General features: G+C 39.9%; 1 protein-coding gene across 3 annotated transcripts in view; it reads left to right on the top strand.

The window, feature by feature from the left end:
• Window positions 1-22414, top strand: part of LOC107042943 — a 65181-nt gene that overhangs the window by 33724 nt on the left and 9043 nt on the right. For all 3 annotated transcript variants that reach the window (XM_015264205.1, XM_015264206.1, XM_015264208.2), the window contains 3 exons: window positions 3827-3953; window positions 5825-6076; window positions 6542-6613. In XM_015264205.1, the coding sequence (XP_015119691.1) occupies window positions 3881-3953; window positions 5825-6076; window positions 6542-6613 (397 nt within the window). In that variant the 5' untranslated portion in view covers window positions 3827-3880. The remainder of the gene's footprint in view (window positions 1-3826; window positions 3954-5824; window positions 6077-6541; window positions 6614-22414) is intronic.

Here is a 22414-nt window from a genome sequence, read left to right as displayed (position 1 = left end):
AAAACAGACTGATCTGTGCTGATGAATACACGTCCCATTCGAATTCAAAAAAATCATTCTCATTCCAGATGGTATTCCATAGTGCAACTTTTCTTCTTTCATATGGAATAGCGTTCCGAATTTGGATCAACTATTGAAATCAAATTATAGTTCGATAAGACATGTTTTTTTCTTTCAATCAAATACTCAAAACAATTATCTAACTAACTTGATCCCTCGGGAATCGATTCGTAAGAAGCTCAATTACATCTTCGTCGTAAATTAATATTTTCACTAATTTCGATCTTGTTCCGAAATATCCGTTGAAAAGGACTAAAGCATAAAATCTTGTCCCATTAATATTCTGCACTCCAATATTGGCAAACACCATGCCTGTCAATCTATAATAAAAAATTATCGTTGTAAAAATACTATCTCATGTTATCATTTTGCAGCTTTGGATGGAGGTCATCGAGACAAGTATTTAAAAAAAAAAAAAAATTTAATCCCTCGAGAAGTAAAGGAGTTATTGGCCAAAATGGGTTTCCACAAAAAATTGAATATCTCGCGAACCGCTCGGTCGATTTTGCCCATTCAAAATACCATTCGTCTATGTCATGAAAGCTACGAACATACCAAATTTCAAGTCAACAACAACCTTTTTTATCGAGTTATCGCGCGCACAACGTTTTTCGCAAAAAAACAGATTAACGGCAATATCTCTAGACTCAACAGCGATTGTTCGATATATTATGGGTGCTTCAGATGGAGGTCATTGGGACGAGTATTTCAAAAAAAAAAAAAATTTAATCCCTCGAATAGTTAAGGAGATATTTGCCAAAATGGATTTCTACAAAAAATTGAATATCTCGCGAACCGCTCGGTCGATTTTGCCCATTCAAAATACCATCCATCTATGTCATAAAAGCTACAAGCATACCAAATTTCAAATCGATATTAACATTTTTTATCGAGTTATCGCGCGCACAACGTTTTTCACAAAAAAACCGATTAACGGCAATATTCCTAGACTCAGCAGTGATTGGTCTATGTATTATGAATGATTCAGGTAGAGATCATCGAGACGAATATTTTGAAAAAAAAAAGTTGAAATCGGTGCATTTATTGAGGAGATATAGCTGAAAAACGAAATTTAAACAATTGGCAATATCTCAGGAACTACTGGACCGATTGAGCCCAAATGGAGCCACAAAGTGGGGCTTATTCATAGCTATCATCAGTAAAAATTTCAAGTTTTTATCTGCGAATTTCACCGTATTGCTTCCGAAGGGAAGCATTATTTATGTTAAAATTTCTAAAAATAAACCCCCAAAACAGCCATTCTGCACATACATACGTACAGACGCAACCTCAAAAACATCATTTTTTCACGTTTCATGACATTCTAGATCATTTGCAATGAAAATTAGAAAATCGAAAAATCGACCAAAAATAATGCTTCCCTTCGGAAGCAAAAAGAAAAAGTGACTTTAATATTTTCGACGGATGTCACAATTATTTTTTATATCAATTGTAAATTTGATGAATGTAAGAAATTAATTCATTAAATTCTTTCTTCAATTATTTTTTAAACAATATTTTCTCATTTGATTATGGGGTGTCAGTCAGTGGCAACCCGTACATAAAAACAATCCTCTCCAGGGCATCATGTATGAAAAAATCGTGTAGAAATTTTCTATACGGATTGCGTATAGAGTTTCTATAGGATTTTCGTATCTGATATTCGGATATTTCTATATGGATATTTTTTAAGCAAATTATTTCTATACAATTTCTATAGATTTGATCCCATACGACCCACTGCCACATGTATAGAAACATTTAGTATGGAGTTGCGACATTTCTCTACGTGTTTCTCTGGAGCGTTTAGACATTTACGTATGCAAACAAAAATTTATGTAAAAAATTTAGGTATAGAAATAATTCGTATAGAAAATATTCGTATAAAAATATCCGAATATCATATACGGAAATCCTATAGAATTCCGATACGCAAAGCGTATAGACAATTTCTATACGATTTTTTCATACGTGTATGGCCAGCGTTCAACCAACACAACGTTGCCATTTTCACATTACAGGTCATTTCGAGGGACCTAGAAACATAAATTGTCTATTTAAAAAAATGCGACACTAACGATAATTTTGATAGCCAAAAAACTTTTTTTATGATTTTTCAGGATTTTTTTTTCTACATTTTAATCTTATCCCTAACTTTGAAATGTTTATTTTCTCATAAGACTTTGTGTTATTTTGACACTTCTAAATTAATTATCATCAGGATACCAGACTGCCGATCGAGCATAGATTTAACCAAACCTTTTTTATTTATATTAACGTGTGTTTAACACTGTTGGTCGCGTTATGAGTGCCGCGCCGCACTTTTTCTGATACACTGCAGTAAAGCCTCAGAGAAATTTGAAAAAATTTGACAATATCCGCCAAAAATATCATAAGTAGTTGGATTTTCGAATTTTTATTCCGAAACTCCCGGCCGTATAGCGTGTATGAGATAATTTTCAGAAAAACATGGCAGCTTTGAGCTTGAATATATAATTAAGGGTACCACTGAACATACAAAACCTCACGGGAATTCTTCAAGTATACGATCTAGATCACTCTTGATTTTGTTCTGATTTTTCCTAGACCTTTCAAATTTATCATTATGTCGATCTATGCTGGTGCAGCCGCGGCGCTTACGGCGCGACCAACGGCGTTCGTAATTTTTCCGCGACTAATAGGGTCGCGGAGTTTCGGAGCGAAAGGAAAAATGACGGTCATTCCACATCTCCAGTCACGAATCAGAAATTCATCATGACCGTCATTATGCATCTATACAGATGTTTCGACAACAATTCGCTCACAAATTATTTGTGACCATCATTTGTAGTTAAAAAATTTATGTATCACATCGCGTCAGTTTTCATCATATGACGCGTTCTAAAAAATGACGGTCATTTTGCGTCTCTAGAACTGGCAGAGCTGCAAACAGCCCCCAAAAAATGCTTTAGAAAAGGAGAAACCCATTGTCAACGTACCAGTGGCTAATTTTTTTTATCGATAGATATTGACACGTAGATCAAACTTCCCTAGTGAGTTCACTTCCTAAGTGCTAGAAATCACATTTCTCGTTTGCGCAGAGAATAAAATTTTTTTGAGAAGACTAAATCTATTTTTGTAATAAGAATTTTCAATCTCGGCGTACGCTTCGCAAGTATGGCACAGAAAAACGTTGTTTTGATAATTTGTAACAAACAATGTTTTTAGCCCAAGTAAGACTTGTTTGAGAACTCTGCTGTTTTCCTGGGAGTTTAGGGGATTGGAGGATGGGACAGGAATAAAACGTAAAAATCCGAAAGGGTATTACGAGAAAGAAAAAAAAATTCAAATTTAAAATACTCACCCATTGGATTGAAAAGTATACGTCCCTAGCGCTACAGTTCTTTGTTAGTTTTGAAACATTTCTATACATCAGTATCATTTTTTTTTCTTCAGAAATATATTCTAGATATACTAAATACCCATAAAAACGATAAAGTTGAATGCGTTGGGTTATTGTTCGTTGCAAAAACAACCTCTGAAGTCGGGCCCCCTATACTTTTCAATCCGATAGTAGATGATCTTACGAATCAAATCAATCTGATCAGTTCTACATCAACAATACTCAATAATTTTTTCCTGTCGATCCTCGCGGCAATTATCGCCTCATCTGTCGGGAGTTTTTCCTCAACACAAGCACGAGTAGTAAATTCCCTGAATGGAGCAGACATTGCTTCATCGACACGTAATAAAACAAACATTTCGTCATCCGCCGAAAACATTACAGACTTTCTGGCCAACGTTACTGCACGACGATGATCTACACAACGATATTCTGGATATGGAAATGACCCGAGTTGAAGAGACTCCACACGAGAGACAAAGTGAGACTGCAAAGAAGACGTACTCCGTAGGTAATACGATTTTTTGCGAAAGCTGCTGGAGATAGGAACAAGGAAAAAATAGAGCTGCGAGACACCCCCAGAAAAGCGCTTCTAAATTGACCGACCGACCACTCGCTTTCTACTGTGTAATGCTTTTTTTGGAGAATGAAATATGATTACCAAACGTCAAGTCAACAATTTCCAATCAATTTTATGCATTGCAAATCTTTATTAATCACAATTCAATTGTTCAAATCGCCCTAGCGCCCAAACTGCAAGATATACGAAAATTTTCGAATCACAAATCGTTTAGAATTTGATGAGGAATAATTTTTGTTTTTCGTCAATTTCACATATCTTTTTTAGATTTGGACATATGAGCATGGAAAGAGTTGCGTGACCCAACACAGCGCTCTCAAGCCCCCCCCCCCGCGTCGCAAGCAGAGAGCGCTATGTCGAGTCGCATAACTAGCTTATTGCTCATATCTCGGAATCTACGGGAGATACGTAAAATTGAAAATAGACAAAAATTATTCCTTATTAAATTGTAGATGATTCATGATTTGAAAATTTTTGTCTATTCTTCAGCTTTCACTTTACATCAACGGCTACAAATATTATAATCTCCTATTAATTTATTTTCATATTTATCTTCCAAATTCATATACCATGTGTGAATTTTCTTCATGTGGGCCTTTTTGGGGGTTCATACCATCTGCGTCCACGTCGCGAACCCTGCACTGATAGAAAGGATTAGTTATTGTTAACAAGTAGATTTAGTTTAAGTCTAGGGTCTCTTCGGTCTCACCAAATATTCATTTATTAATAGTTAACAAATGCATATTTGAGAAGCTTTGTTTGACTCGACTTTCACCTTTCAAGTGAACCATTCGTTAACTATTAACGAATATTTATTTGGTCATATTCAACTCTACCATTCGTTCATAGTTAGCGAATCTAGTTTAAAATAAATGAATCATGCTATCAGTGTGGGTAACGCTGAATGCTTCAATTTTATACCTTAATGTAATCTCTCTACAATATAATAATTTTGTAAATTAAAACAACGCAAATATTTTCAGGTTTCACGAGGGCACAAAGGTCAAACATTTTTGAGGGTCACAAGAGTCCCTAGGGTCAAAATATGGATCAGGCGAATCAAAATAGAGGTCCTCATCTCGTATCTCTTATCTCAAGGTCACGAAGTCAGAGGGTTTATAAGGGTCACACAATTCATGAGGGTCATGAGGATCACTGGGGTCAACAAGGGTCACGACGGTTGTAAGGATCATGAAGGTCCCAAGGGTCAAAATAAGGGTCATACGGATCAAAATATCCACTCACCATTTATTGAACCTTCATAACTGAAACATATCCAAGCAGCCGCACCAAAGATTGGGGGGGGAGCGAGCAAAGCGTGCGGGGGGGGGGCGAATCCCCCCCAGGGTTGCCGAGCGAAGCGAGCAGGAGGCGAAGTCCCCTAATAAATAATAATTTTGCCTCATGGAGGGAGGTGCCGGATGGGAAGTCCCGTACAACTACGTGAACATCCATCATAAGATATGAGATGATTCAAGGAGGTTTAAATTCATTAGCGGACACCCGCCCACAATTCTGGGAAATAATTTAGTAGGGGCCGTGGTTGTAAGCAGAAACTATTCATAGTTTCATAGCTTGGGTGATAGGGCGATTTGAACAATTTAATTGCTAATACTAAATAATTGCAATACCTAAAATTAATTTAAAATTGTTTACCTGGCGTTCAGCGATCATATTTCATTGTTTAAAACAAGAATTACGCATTAGAACGCGAATGGTCGGTACATGTTTGAAAAACGAGTGTCCCGCAGCTCTAAAACTGATATCTCTTGCTGTTACGAATTCATGATCGATTTATTCAGGGGATGACAATGAGGATGATGGTTATGCATGGTCCACGAAGCGGATTGAGGACTGGAGTCAGGGGGACACGATAAACTGGCTCATGTCAGCCGCATCACATATGGGACAGCCCTACTGCTCGATTCAACAAACTTTGGCTATGCCTGGAAAAGAACTCACCACTTTGACGAAACGAGATTTTATTTTACATGATCAGGCTTATGGAGAGAAGCTCTATGAACAATTGCATTCACAGAGGGTGTCTAATACATGTAAGTACAATTCTTTGGGCTCCTTCGAGTATTACGTAAGCAAATTTTTGCGCAATTTTTACGCCCCCCCCCCCTCACTATGTCAGAATATTCCCTACATTGTCAGACATCCTGGACCTCCTTCCTTCACCTATGCTTACGTAATACTTGATCCCCTTTTTGTAGTAAAAGTGTTCCACTTGCTGGACGCTCGGGAGCAGTAGCCGAATCACAGAATGCTCCTCAACTTTTTTTGAGCTTCAAATAATCCATCATGTTCATATGAATTGAATTATTGCATGAGGAGATTTATTTATGGAATACAATCATGAAATACAAGAATTGAATGGAGCGCATGAGATATGTATTTTTTTACTTTGGAAAATCATGATAAACTGTGGCCATTCAAAAATCATGTCACGCGTTCTTTTCAAAAAAAAAAAATGGAGGAAAAAACTGCAAAATGTATTATTTTTTTTGTTACAGTGCCAAAATTTTCATCCATTCGAAAAATCTCAAAGGATGATCGCAGATCCTCGGGATCGACGACTGTTTCCGGTATGTAATAATGAAGCGAATAGAGTTCTGTATGGGATTTGATGAAATATTAGACAGGTGTTTTTATTTCGACAAATAATGAAAAGTTAGTAAATTATAGCCGGTTGAAATCGTCTGATCGTTCATATACAAGCATTGTGTCGTCATAATTCGTTCTTGTTTTTCTGTGATTTTTGCTTCCGAATGGAAGCTTTGTAATCGGTCAATTTTTCGATTCTCCAATTTTGCTTGAAAATGTGTAGAATGGTCTGAAACGTAAAAATACAAAGTTTGATGATCATGTATGTATGTGTGTCCGGAAGTGTGGGTCGATTTTTTCGAAAATTTTTATAAATCACGACAAATAAAGGACTAAAGTTGCAGCTAAAAATCTGAAATTTTGTCCCATAATTGGTATTTCTTTGGAGCATTTCTGGTCGCAGTTTCAGCACAATCGGCCCAGTAGTTTCCGAGATACAGCAATTTCTAAAAAATCTTTATTCCTCAATATCTCAAAAATTACATGACCGAATTGAATTTTTCTGACGCCAAAATCTTCTTCGTGATAATATCTATCGGATCAAGTCATAATATTGTCGTGTAACTGAAGGGTTATTTAGGATTGAAATAACGATTAAACACAGTTTTATTATTGTGAATGTAATTAAGTTTTATTCAGCAACGTAACACGACAACGGTCGAGGCACAAGTGGTGCATAGTACGAGTATATCTCATAGAGGCGCTACGGCGCCGTGGCGACACAGTCAGCTACACTGTCGGCAATAAGGAGACTGGCGTAAGGCGCCACATTCAACACTCCCTCCCGCCATAGACAGTATCCTTGATTCCTCTCGTCTTTTTCTCTCCTAATAATCTGTTCTCGTTTATCACAAAGTTTCTTATTTGATAACTTTATCTCGCCTCAGTATCCTCGCCAGGCAATTTCGTCAGTTAAATCTCATTAGTTTTTCCATCTCGCCAATTTTATCTCTCCAAGAAGGTCTCGCCAAATTAGTTATTTCCTAGACAAACAGAAAGAAAATAATTTAAATATTTACTTTCATCATTAGGTCCATCAAACGCTTGTGTGTTTCAAACGTCAATGGTTTGGTGAAAACATCAGCTAGCTGATCTCTTGAGCCAATCCAAATGATTTTTATATAATTCTTTTTAACACATTCCTTTATATAATGTAATTTGTTCTCTACAATGTGTCTCAATTTCATTCCTCCATTTGTTTCTGCACTCATAATATCAGATTTATTATCACACCTTAAGATCATTGGAACAGGGGGATCAACCAGTATCAGTTTCAAAGAGTTGTGCAACGACATCATTTCTCGACTCGCCTCGTTCATTGCAACATACTCAGCTTCACACGTAGAAAGTGCTACTGTAGTTTGTTTGTGAGTTCGCCGAATGATCGAATCACCAAACAGTTTAATCACAAATCCACAAGTTGTGATTGAATCTTTACAATCAGAAAAACTCGCATCAGAATAACCCTGAATGTCATTGGTCTCACCTGAATATCTCAGACCCAAGTCCGTAGTACCTCTCAGATACCGAAAAATTCTTTTTACCATTTCCCAATCACTTCCTGTAGGATTTACTTGATGTCTGCTTATCACATTGACTGCATATGCAATGTCTGGTCTCGTAGCACCAGCTAAATACAAAAGACTACCTACGGCCTCTCTATAAGGAATGTTTGCCTTTGTGTCTGTCCTTTCCAAAGTCCCATTATCATATTCTGTTTCTCTTAATTTTCTCTCATTATTAGCTACTTGAGAAGTATTCATTGGTGTACGTTGTGGATATGCTTTATCAAAGCCAAACCTACTTAATATCTTTTGAATATAATTTTCCTGATTTAATTTGATAATCTGATTTTCTCTGTCCCGCCTAATAGTCATGCTCAAGAATTCCTTGGGTTCTCCCAGGACTGTCATTTCAAATTCGCTACATAAGTTACTCTTTACTTCAGCCAATTTATCGTTATCATTACTCGCCAATAACATATCATCTACATAAAGTAGCAGAAGCAAGAACTTGTCTTCATCTCGCCAAGTGAATAGACAAGGTTCTAAATCCGAGTTCTGCAGACCCATACTCAAAGCTACTTCAGTGAATTTTACATTCCACCGTTTGGGACTGATACGAAGACCATAAAGTGCTTTCTCCAATTTGCACACATTTTCTTGCCCATCTTTGTCAGTATGATGAGTTCCTTCTAGAATTTCCATATAAATTTCCTCATCTATTACACCATTGAGGAAAGCAGTTTTAACATCTAGCTGACACACCTCTAGATTATATTTGTTTATAATTGATATAACTATTCTCACTAAAGGTAAACGAGCTACTGGAGCATAAGTTTCCCTTAATTCATAAATGTTCTTATCCTTGGAACCTCTGATTACTAGTCTCGCTTTGAATCTTATTTTTCCATTTGCCTCATTTTTACACTTAAAAACCCATTTTGAATCGATGACATTTAATCTTTTTCCATTCATCATAATTAGAGGTCTTTTGACAATTTTCCATACTTGATTTCTTTCTAACGAGTTTAATTCTTCATCAACCGCATTTAACCAAGAATCTTTATTTTTACTGTTTATAGCTTCTCGATAATTTGAGGGATCTTCATTTATGTTTGCTAAAAGTGCATGATACACTTCATCTTCCTTTTGTGCTAAATCTATCTCGCCTACATTACTGATAACACTAGTGAAGGAAACATTTCCTTTCACGTTCTCATCAATTTCCAACTCTGAAAAGTTATTATCATTTATTGTTTCATCTTTTATATTGTGACAAAATACGTGACACTCGACGTGACTCTAGAACAGAACCCAGAAATTCAAAAAAAAATTCCCAATGGAAATTTGATCCGAACTGAATGACTCCTGTTTCACACGATTCTACTGACTCGATTTTCCACCAATCATGCTCCCTTCGATGGTTTCCTCTCGCTCCGCAGTCTCCGGAACACGAGTGCAAGGCCCTGGCTTACCGATTTGTTGTCCCCAGGGATCGTGTTAACCACTTAAATTAGACTGGAGGTTAGGAATAGGTTGACGGATCGATAATTACAACTAAAAGAAATTCAACTCAAAGCCAGTTAATCAAGAGCGGCGTATATTTTTCCTATTGATACGCTAGAAAATACATAATGAAGAAAACTCCGTAGGTCGGAAAATTAAATGTGAATGTGAATATAAAACAAAGGAAAAAGACGCACATAACTTCGTGCCCGACTTAAAAAAAGAACTCAAAAATAAAATAATCGAAGAAAATAATGAGAATAATAATCTCCAACGTGAACGATCTCCGGTTTCTAGGAGTATCGGTAAATCAAAACAATTCCGACCGCCCTTGATGAAATCAAAAATAGTAACACTCAAATTCGTAATCCTAATAATAACAATTATTTCCAAAAAAAAAAAATTCCCAAACTCTCACACAAATGACTCCGGTCAGTTAAGCCCTACGCAACGAGCTCTGCTAACCCAGATACTCTATCCCTATTCTGTGAGAATCGGTCGGAAGGCTAACTCCGCAATCTCCGTAATTAATGACCATTAATAATCGAAGAATCGTATTGTCTCTGGTACTCTAACAATGCTAGGCTCCGGCTCGAACCGGGATCTAGGGGCTCGATACAATAATAACGGATCTTGAGAAACCAGGAATGTGCGCGAATTGACCTTCCAAATCAGGCTAGCCTGAGGCTATGTATTGAGAGGGTCACAGGCCCTGTGCGGAATCACTGCAACCCTCAACCCACCAAAAATCTCTGAAACGCTAATATTCTCAGTTCCTTGCACACCCCTAACTCCTCTAGTCCGGTTGGTCTCCGTGCACAATAGCAAAATAATCGTGAATTAGCCCCCAGACCGACGATGTCTCCTCCAGAATCTCTCGCCACTGGAATTACTCTAGAATACGGAAAAGAGACGCCTGCGTCTCCTAGACCCCTTTCAGACTGAGTAATAGTAATAACCCTAATATCACAATAAATTTTCCACTAACTTCTCCGGAGAAAAACCAAAGGCACTTCCGAGCCCTTCATGTGACCCTAGAGGTCTACTTCGCCCTCAGAAACCCCACGTGTGCGTTATTCGTCACGTTCTAGCGTCCCACTACGATCTCAATTATCCGGTTTTTACCATGGCAAGGGCCGGGCAAAAGGCCCACGAACCCTTCGAAACCCTCAAAGTAATGAATAAACCCCACGCGCGCCAGCAATTTCAACAATATTAAATATCTTGACTCACTCCACGCTGACTCGCTCCGACATGTGGTTTGTTTGCCGGGCCGCCTTGACGCCACGGGTTTTTCCCAAATTTCTCCGTTCTGGACCTCTCCAGAAATTATCCTGGTCCTCCGGTGTGCCCTCAGGTCTTCCCTCTCGGCTTGGAGCTGTTCTCCAAGACGAGAAAACGCGAAGAAAGACACAAAACCACGAAACTATTACACGAGTCGAAAAGAGATGTTCAGGTGAAAAGATGGCTACGCAGAGTGCCGCTACCACGCCGGATTTCTCCCTCGTTCCCTTGGGGGGGTGACGTATTTCCGAAGAAAGTCTCTAGCTTGTCCTCGATTCTCGCAGAAACAGCCAATAAGCGTGCTTCATTCATTGGCTCACTGCATTGTGGTGCCCTCTCCGGTTATTGAGGGTAGCATGCTTGTACCTGCAGTTGACTCTGGGGGGTGATGTCCGCCAATCCGCATTGATCTTTGATCCTTCAATATGGCGTCGTCGTGTACGCACTTTGCCTCATGACCGCGAGCCAATCAGGAGTGGTCTCTCTGATTTTCGGTTCCTATTAGATCCTGCTCCTGTCATGTACCGTAGGCTCCTGCCCTCTGGCGCTTTACCCTTGAGTTCGCGCCAAACTCAAATCCTCTCAGCTCCGGTATTTTGGTGACAGGTGAGATCAGTGTCGTGGTTATAGTGGTTTTCCTGGCAGCCGAGGAATTTCCGAGGCGATGATGGTGCCTGTGACTCAAGTTCCCAGGTATTCGACGTTGTTGATTTCTCCAGAAGATCCCTCTGTTGCTCAGGAATGCTGCTATGGAGTGAGAAACGAAGCAGAACCTTCGCGAGTGTGCGCTAACCTCTACTGACCCTGTCCCGAGACCGACACCGCACCGTGAGGATAGTTTATATTTTAAATATTCCGTTTACCCTTAGTATTCCCCACACATCCAATCGAGGACAAAATTACCCACATTGTCACAATATCAACTGTCTTCACTTTCTTGGTAATGTTTTGTTCTGAAACATATATCCTTGGTCTACCTCTTTTGCGTTTTATCTCTCCCTCCGGTTTTGAAGAATCCTCGGCCTCACCGCGATTCTTTTCGAACTCAACAAACCATTCATCTTTATTCTCCATTTCTCCATAGTCTGGGAAATCTTTCATACCGTTTCCCTTATATTTATCCCCATACACTAATTTTTCATTCAATTTAACATGTCTACTTTCATAATATTTTCCTAGCTCTGGCTTTAAGAGTTGATACCCTGTTGGAGTATATCCAACCAAGACCATACCTACACCTAGAGGTCCAAACTTTGGGCCAGCATTTCTAGCAATTTTTACATAACTTAAACTACCGAATCTTTTGATTTGATTAATATCAAAGCTGTAATCAGGCGCGAATCTTTCTAAAGGAGTTATCATATTGTTTGATTTATGTGGAGTCCTATTGTAAGCGTAAACTGCAGCAGTTGAGCCCAGATCCCACATGCCCTTTGGCAGTCTCGAGTCAAACATATAACATCTCACCTTTTTCTGGATAGTTTGATTAAATCTCTCAGCGACACCATTGTGTTCAGGTGTATCAGGGGAAGCTAACTGTAATTCCGCCCCTAGACCCTTAAGAACTTCAACTGTATGCCCGCCTGTATACTCTGTTCCCTGATCTGATCTAAGATCACACTTTCGCGTCATAACCCAGTAAATTACGCGCACTTCTGATGAACATCTCGAAACAAAGTCTTGTTTCACTTTTTGCCTTCATTGCATAAGCCATAGCGAATCTTGAGAAGTCATCGATGAACACAGAAATAAATCTGTATCCCTTAGGATGAGAAATTGTAGTAATAGGCCCCATCACATCTGAGTGAACTATTTGCAATTGTGCTGTTGCTCGCCTGCGCACCGATGGGAATGATAATTTATTGAATTTAGACGTTAAGCACACTTCACAATTTCTAATGAATTCATCATCAAATTTTACTGCATTTAATTCTTTATTATCTAGGAATTTCTTTTGTAATGCCTTGAGGTAACTCGTCGAGGCATGTCCAAATCTACAATGCCACAACATGACATTCTGATTCTTCAAATAGCTAACTTTATCAATTGAAAGTTTTGGAAAAACTTCTACCGAATCATCCCATGGTAATTCATCAACATCTTGCAATTTCTTGTCCCAAATGGTGTAATCAAAATTTGATTGTTCATAGGGAATCTTTTCTTTAGTAATTATTTCCTCTTTTATTAAGTTTTCACTCCCTTTTTCACTATGCTTTTCTTCCTTTGCCTTTTCTTCAATTTTATTTTCTTCCTCATTACTCTTATCAATTTCGTCTGTTTTCTCACTTGTTTCATTCTGTAAATTTGCTGTGACACTTCTGGTAAGATATCTTTTCACCTCATTCTCACCCCCAGTGACATCAGCAACATTTGCTACTATTCGCCTGTTTATTTGCTTGAAAGAATTCTCACTGATAGAGTTTGACTTTACTATTTCTAAATCGATTATCCAGTAAGATTTTCTATAAATTCCCGAGATGAAAAGTTCATTCGACAATGGATCAAATATATCAATTTTCTTGTCATCTAAGTAGATTGCTAATCCCATTTCGGCAAATTTTCTTAATGATAGTAGATTTGCTTTAAGAGCTTCTGCAAAAATAACTTTGTCAATTTCTAGTAATTTACCACTTGCCAGTTCAATTTCTATTTTTCCTGCCCCCTCCATTTTTAAGTCCGCTGACTCATTTTTATTAGCACACCTAATTTTTAAATGCTCGGTTGCGCCTGAATTTGCCAAACAGTCTATCAAAAACTTATGTCCATTTGTTTGTTGACTATCTGCATAAAATATTTCAGCACTTGATTGATCATAGTTTTCTTTTTCCTTACCTTGACTGGAGTTATTTTTCTCTGTAGGTTTGTCGGATTTGGATTTCTTGTTTGATTTGTGAGATGACTTAAACCCGTGTTTGTTCTCGCCTCTTTTATAAGAGAACCGACTCTTATTGAATCTTCCTCTTTTACTTGGACTATATGTTTCACCTCTCATTGGTCTTTTCGTTCCTCTACTGTTACTTCTATATTGATCTTGATAATTGTTTCGATAATTAATTTCTGAATTGGAATTGTACCTTGGAGTCTGTTTAGAGTATCCGGAGCCACTTGGTGCATTGTCATTGTGGGGTACGTTTGGGTAATCTCTCGCCTTGTGATTCCCAAACTGGTTGCACCTGTAGCACAAGTATCCTTTCCCTTTATTGGGACAGTCTGGTCCCTTGTGTCCATATGCCTGACAAACAACACAACTTGGCCCCTTGTGCTGTGCAAGATCAGCAGTTTTAATATCAGAATCTGAGAGCTCACTTTTCATAGTAGCTTCTTCTAATATCGCAATTTTTAACTCGCCAAAAGTCAAGCCCACACCTATAGCCTTCCTTGTTACTTTTTCAATGATTTTAATGTTGGGAAAAGCTTTTATTACTGCATTGTAAAATGCATCTTTCTTTTCGCCTTCACTGAGAGGAATGGTGTCAGGAGCATTTTCATAAGTTGCCATTTTCTCATCAAACATATCGTTAAACTCGCCAGCTGTCATTTTAGCAGGATTGTATCTCATATTATAAAGGTCTTGTCTCACCGAGTGTGAAGTTACATTAAACTCAGCCATTTTCAATTCTTTCAGTTTCTTCAATATTTCTTTTGAATCTTTTAATCTGGCAATTTTAGGGTGATAGCTTCTGTCCAAATGATTGATCAGAATTTCTCTAACTTTGTGCTTCTCTTCTACAAGAGTTTCCTCGTCCACAGTAACCAGAATGCTATCGTCAATGATGTGTAAAAGTTTACTAGTTTCAATTTCTGACGAGAAATAATCATAGAAATGTTCATATTTCATTTTGCTGTCCATTTTGTAATCTCTTTTGAAACTCATTCCCTTGTTAAATAATTCAATTTGTAACTTATTGGTTACCTCGCCAGCTAATTGACTCAAAGAATTTAGGTTGTTTACTTGACTTGACTTTGCCTGATTAATTTCATTGATCTGTTTATTGACTATTGAACTAATTTGACTTTCTAGATTTGTATGCTTATCTGACATCACTCCTCCATTTTTGTCATTGTGCTTTTTGTCCAAGGCACTCAACAGCTCCTGTACTTCCTTTTTATCTTGTGCTCTCGCCTCAGCATTCAGTCTCAACTTGTTTCTATTCTCTGTTAGACCTTCATACAGTGCTTTTGTTGAAGTTATATTTGAGCTACATAGCTTTTCCACCATCCTCTTCAACTCAGCCAACTGTGTGTCTACAGAGACTGTTTTGACAGTCTTGTTGCCATTAGGCTCAACTGATTCATCGTCTAGATTAGAATTTACCAATTTCAATTTAATATTTACTTTATTATCTGCTGTAATCTTGGGTTTCAGTTTGATTTGGTCAGTTTTGTCAACATTAATATGACCTGTGGTTTTCTCGCCTGCACTTATCTCGCCGCCATTTAACTCGCCGCTTTTCGTCTCGCCTCCAGTCAATTCGCTTGACCTGGACTCGCCTGTGGCCCTCGCCTCTGTATTTACCAAATCTTCACTCATTTCACTTGACCCATTCTCGATCACAGCTGTTGTTGACATTTGACTCTTCGGACCGTAACCTGGTAGATACATTGGCTTTTGTTCAGCCAACAATGCAGATTCTACCACAGTTAGACATCTCCATTGATCCTCTGAGAAATCTCTCTTATCTAATTTAAAGAGACCGAAAATTTAGGATTATTGTATCTGGTTACATTTTTTTATATTCAGGTCCGAAATCCCAAACTCGACTTGCTAAACATAAACAAACCGAATTCAGAATGAATGTGCTCTTCAGAAAATCTAAACATAAGACCTCCAAACACACTCGAGTCTTTTATGATTGCGAAATATTGATTTAAATATTTCTCAAGTAATTTGACGTCTTAATATTGCGCGTTTCTAATGTGTATAGTATACTCGCCTATTTACACATATGCCTAATGTCTCGCCTGTTACATATCCAGTTGCTTCATCTGGAAGTATATGTACTTTATCGTCTATTATTGCTAAGGAGACCACTTCTCCCTCATGGTTTCCTTCGATTAGATGTTGTCTAATTAGGAGTCTCCATACTTCATACAGAAGTTCTTTATGAGCCGTAATTATTTATTTATAAATATCTTCGTCTAACGATAGCAATTTTAAAATTCAATTTCACTGATTCGACCCATCAAATATTTAATTTGTTATTCTCGCCTATTAAATATTTCTAAATTCAATATTCTCACCAATTAAATATTTTCATTTGGATGCATCCTCAATTTGTAAATTTCAATTTTGCACTAGTGTCTATTGATTTTATTTTATTGCTTTACATTACGCTGGTGGACCCCGCACACACGCGGAACGTGGCCGAGAAAGAGTGAATCGTTGTTTTTCACACAAATTTTTATATTCACACTAATTTTAGTTTTTCTTTCTATTTCTTATTGTTCTCGCCTTGCTCGAGCAATGTGTGTGGGACAGCAATCGTCCCTCTCTCTCAGACGCGCCCCGGGTGCGCGCATAACCCACCCGTTGCGTCTACTTGTTGAAGCCTGTTCAAACCCGTGCTTGTCTTCACTGCCGAGAAACTATTGTCACGGCGTCACTTGGCTTGCTTCTTTTATTTTTCTTGAAATATGATTTTATTTATGACAAAAGATATTTCTTGCTTTTAAGTGATTTTTTTTTGTGAATTTAATGGGATTTCTTCATTAATTCTTTTCAATCTAAAATCTCAATTTCAGGTCGGCGTCGTGGACAATTAATTCCCGGCCGTCATTTTGATCCCTTCTATCTTTCGTTCTCACCAATTCACTTCACTTAATTAGTGCATTTTTCAGTAATTACATTTTCTCTGAGTACTTTTCATTTTTCTTCCCGTCAGTCACTCACTCAGCTCGCCTCGACTTTTCCTCTTTCTGGATATCCCTTTGTATCACGTGTGATCCACCCGGAAACGTGCCCGACCGCCCGATAGCGTCCTTTTTGGAATTTCCGATTTATTGCTTTCAATCCTTTAATTTATGATGAATTTTAATCGCGCGCAGTGGAAGCGTGCTGGGCCCATAATCTGACGGGTTATTTAGGATTGAAATAACGATTAAACACAGTTTTATTATCGTAAATATAATTATGTTTTATTCAGCAACGTAACACAACGGTCGAGGCACAAGTAGTGCATAGTACGAGTATATCTCATAGAGGCGCAACGGCGCCGTGGCGACACAGTCAGCTACACTGTTGGTAATAAAGAGACTGGCGTAGGGCGCCACATTCAACAGAAAGAAAAACGAAAATTAGTGAGAATATAAAAATTGGTGTGAAAAACAACGATTCTCTTTCTCGGCCACGTTCCGCGTGTGTGCGGGATCCACCAGCGTAATGTAAAGCAATAAAATGAAATCAATAGACACTAGTGCAAACTTGAAATTTACAAATTGAGGATGCATCCAAATGAAAATATTTAATTGGTGAGAATATTGAATTTAGAAATATTTAATAACAAATTAAATATTTGATGGGTCGAATCAGTGAAACTGAATTTTAAAATTGCTATCTTTAGACGAAGATATTTATAAATAAATAATTACAGCTGATAAAGAACTTCTACATGAAGTATGGAGACTCCTAATTAGACATCTAATCGAAGGAAACCATGAGGGAGAAAGATAAGATAAGATAAGATGTTTATTGTTTAGAAGGTTAAACAAATCATACAGAATAAGAATACAAAGCCGTAACGCTGAGGTATAAGTGGAAAAAGCAATTGTGAAATAAGCCAGAGATAAAGCACAGAGGTAAACACAGAGATAAGTTAAACACACGCAGTCAGCTCAGCTCTTCCCGAGAAAGCAGCCAGGATCTCAGGCGCTTGAAGGCCAAGGACGTGGGCAGCTCCCGAATGTCAGCAGGGATGCTATTCCACAGCTCCGAGCCACCCACAGCCAGAGAGGCTCTGTACATATCAGTTCGGAAATTTGGTACCACAAGAGCCTGCTGTGCTAGGATGAGTCGACGAGGTCTGCTGGAGGTATATGCAGCAAAGAGTTCAGCAAGGTAATCAGGATTTCTCGTGCTCAACACTTGGTACATGATAGTAGCAATGATAGAATCTCTGTATCCCGAGATGGAGAGCCACCCAAGACTACGTCTAGCAGTAGATATTGAGGCATCACGAGGCAGGCCAGTAACAAAGCGAACCGCTCTATTTATGAGACGCTGAAGCTGGGGATCAAGTACTGAGCCTACACCTTGGAGGACAGCCAGGCAATAGAAAATGTGAGGAAAGATGAGGGCATTGACAAGTAATTTCCGGAGAGGTTCATCAGTATAACTCCGCAAGCAGTACAACTGATAGAACGCAGAGTTAATCCTGGAGGTGACGAGTTGAACATGATCTCTGAAGGTTAGTTTACTGTCAATGGTAACCCCCAAATTCCTCACACTGCCAACCAGCTCGATGGTTGCATCCTCACAACCCAGACTAGGCAATACAGCTATATCCACAGCATTGACAAATCGTCTGGCTCCCAGGATCATGGCTCCCAGGATCAGTCGCCGAATGCCGAAGGAGAGCCCAGATGGATCACATTCAAGATATATCTGGAGCACGGCTGATGTCGTTGATGAAAAGCGAGAAGAGTAGAGGGCCAAGGATGGATCCTTGAGGTACCCCTGCATTGGTTTCAACAAAAGAAGAAAGCCCATGTTCACCTTTCACCGCTTGAGAACGACCAGTCAAGTAAGACCGGAACCAGGCAACAGCACCAGATGAAAGGCCTAGTCTGGTGAGTTTGGCAAGTAACAGGGAATGAGAGACTGTGTCAAAGGCTTTGGAGAAGTCGAAGAGGACCAAAATGGTAACTTTTCGATCATCAACGCCCCTCCTGACGTTATTGACAAGCCTCAGTAATGCTGTTTGAGTGCTGTGGCCCGGCCGAAATCCACACTGTCTAGGGTCAAGCAAACTGCGCTCCTGAAGAAACGAAGAGAGTTGATTAAACACCAGCCTCTCCAGGACCTTCGCCAAGAAGGGCAGCAGCGCAATAGGACGATATTCACTGGGATGTTCGGGAGAACTGACTTTCTTCGACGGGACAATGATGGCCCTCTTCCAGGCATTAGGAAAAATGCAGCACTCAAGGGACTGGTTCATGATCGACAGAAGGAAGTCAGATAGAACCGGAAGGGTGTTCAAAATCATTTTCCGATAACTCCCATCAGCACCAACAGCATTAGATGAGATTGAAGATATCGCAGCATAGATATTCAGCCATCTCACGTGGGAGAGAGAAAACTGCTGATCAGGAGCGCCGACGTTGCCAGAAGTGGGAGGTAATGTACATGATGAGTGATCTAAGTAGTACTCAGGTTGATCTACCAGCATCACTGTGGAGACTGCTGCGAAGTGGGAGTTCAAGACATCAGCAGCAACAGAGGGACTGGAACTTGAGCCGGGGATAAGAGCAAGATGGCGAAGCTCATTCCAAAGATTCCTGCCAGACAGACCAGATAGCCGGGAGTGATAGTACTTGGTTCGAGCCTGAGCAAGCACAGAGAGATGGAGACGTCTGGCCAGCCGGAACTCAAGGAGCCGTTGGAATGTTCTGCTGCACTTGAACCGTCGGTACAAGTACTGGGCGTGCTGATACGACATCTTCAGGTTGTCATCGAGCCAAGGAGCAATCTTGGTAGAATTGAGAATCATCTGACGTAACGGGGCATGAGCATCCACCAACTCCAAGAAGGTACTCGTGAAGATCTCCACCAACCCATCAGGATCGGGCTGTGGAGGCACTGGAGTGTCCAATAGAGTCCTCCGAAAACTGTCAATGACATCAGCCCTCAGGAGAAGAGATAAACGACGAGTAGAGATAACCGATGCACGAGGCTTAGTGCCACCGATAGCCACAGAGGCGGAGATCAGGTGGTGTCCTGCAGCCATCGGGCAGTCTGAGGTGAACCACCCAGTGATAAAATCATTCTGATCAGTAAGGCAGAGATCAAGCCAGGTGGAAGATGTGAGTGTAGAGTGAGTGACACCATGATTCACCAGTTGCAGCGACAGGTGACTCATCAGCGTTCGAACGTAATGGGCATCAGGATTGATNACAGAGGCGAAGATCAGGTGGTGTCCTGCAGTTATCGGGCAGTCTATAGTTAACCACCCAGTGATAAAATCATTCTGATCAGTAAGGCAGAGATCAAGCCAGGTGGAAGATGTGAGTGTAGAATGAGTGACACCATGATTCACCAGTTGCAGCGACAGGTGACTCATCAGGGTTCGAACGTAATGGGCATCAGGATTGATATCAGCAAGTTGGTCGGCATTGAAATCCCCCATGATGATTTTGTGACTGTAGCCATCCAGTGCAGTTGACAGGAGCTCCTTGAAATTCACTGGGATATTGAATGGAGCATGAGGGGGGCGATAGATGGCAGCAACGAAGACTGGCGACGAACCCACCGGCTGGATCTCGCAGAAGAGATATTCAACATGTCCAGGCTTCCCAGTCCAGATGGTGGTTGAGGCAGAGATTATAGTGGCCTTGACAGTATCATGATAATAGATGGCAACACCCCCACCATGCACATTTCGATCACATCTTAATAAATTGTAATGAGCAATATTGAGAACTGAGCTGGCTATGGCAGCGGATAGCTAGGTTTCAGTGACTACAATAACATGATAGACTTTGGATTGCGAACTAAGAAAACTTTTAATGGTATCAAGTCGACAGCGGAGAGAGTTAACATTCAGACAGCAAGCATTGAGTTCATTAACAGTGTCAGATGGAGAGGTATCCTGGGGCATAGCCGGTTGAGAGTCCAATTGATGTATATAGGAAGCAGCAGGAGCCAGAGATCAAGGAGCAGGGGCAGCGTGAAGCCCTGCAATTCTATCGACATCGGCGTGAGAGTTGATGGAGTACACTAAGTCGCCTTCCTTGAATTTAGCATAAACAGCATCATTCTTGGTCCAGATGAATCTGAAGCCACATTGTTTAAGGACCGACCTGGCGTTACCTAATAATCTGTACGTCTTGGTGGAGACCAATTCATTGATGTTTGTATGAAAATCCCCACCATTTTCGCTGCGAGGCGTAGAAGCCAGGGATAAGCTAGTGCTGTCAACATCAGAGAACATTACCTTGCCTATGTTTTTCTTAGCGGTAATGATTGCAAGCAGCAGTTCAGGGGATGCAAGTTTCAGCCCAATCGACACGCGTGAGCGAGACACACCACTCAGTTGTTGAGCATCAGCATTGGTGATGGCAGCAGGGTCAGTATGACCATGAGATTTCTTCATGAATCGAGCATTGGAGACATCCGAAGGATCAAGATCTCGTTTTAGCACTTTTAAAACAGCTAGGGCCAGTAGTAGGAGCTCAGTGAGACCATCACTTTCAGGAAATCCTGAAATGATGAGCTCAGTGGAAGTCTGCTGATGTCCGGCGATCCGCTGGAGACTGATAGAGCTGGAATTAACAGCAGCGACGACACATTGCAATGTAGCAGCATCAGTTGAGGACAGAGATGGAGGAGCAGCATCAGGCGGACCATTAAGCTGAGCAGTAAGATCTGCAACAGACTGCTGGAGTCCACGAATCTCATCGCGCTGTTCAGCAACAATCGCCTCAACGTCATCCACACGTATGAACAGAGCAGGTAGCTGATCAAAAACTGCCAATTTGGTCTTGACAGTAACCAGTTCTGACTGGACAGAGTCAAGTTTGCCGGAGAGAGCATCCAGATTCTCAGTGCGTTTGTTAATGATCGCCAGGGTCTCAAGAATTTGAGCAGCAGCAGCAGCTGACAAGGCAGGTTCTCCAGTCGAAGTCATAGCGGAGACTGACATCACCAATTCACCTCCAGGAGGAGGAGCACAAGACGCCGAGGGACGAACAAGAATACTGGGACTCACAGCACCAGAGCGAGATGAATTAGATCCAGTAGAGCTAGCAGAAGTAAGGCGAGTGCGCATACCAGGAAGAGGTGATGAGATCCCCTTAGTAGAATAACAAGGAGAAATGGTCTCCCTAGCAATAATAGACGATAAAGTACATGTACTTCCAGACGAAGGAACTGGATATGTAACAGGCGAGACATTAGGCATATGTGTAAATAGGCGAGCATACTATACACATTAGAAACGCGCAATATTAAGACGTCAAATTACTTGAGAAATATTTAAATCAATATTTCGCAATCATAAAAGACTCGAGTGTGTTTGGAGGTCTTATTTTTAGATTTTCTGAAGAGCACATTCATTCTGAATTCGGTTTGTTTATGTTTAGCAAGTCGAGTTTGGGATTTCGGACCTGAATATAAAAAAATGTAACCAGATACAGTAATCCTAAATTTTCGGTCTCTTTAAATTAGATAAGAGAGATTTCTCAGAGGATCAATGGAGATGTCTAACTGTGTTAGAATCTGCATTATTGGCTGAACAAAAGCCAATGTATCTACCAGGTTACGGTCCGAAGAGTCAA

This window comes from Diachasma alloeum, unplaced genomic scaffold (genome assembly GCF_001412515.2).
Source record: "Diachasma alloeum isolate Michigan unplaced genomic scaffold, Dall2.0 Dall_scaffold_00539, whole genome shotgun sequence".
Lineage (NCBI taxonomy): Eukaryota > Metazoa > Arthropoda > Insecta > Hymenoptera > Braconidae > Diachasma > Diachasma alloeum.
The sequence above is the reverse complement of the archived record's forward strand: the minus strand, read 5'-3'. Positions and strand labels throughout refer to the sequence as shown.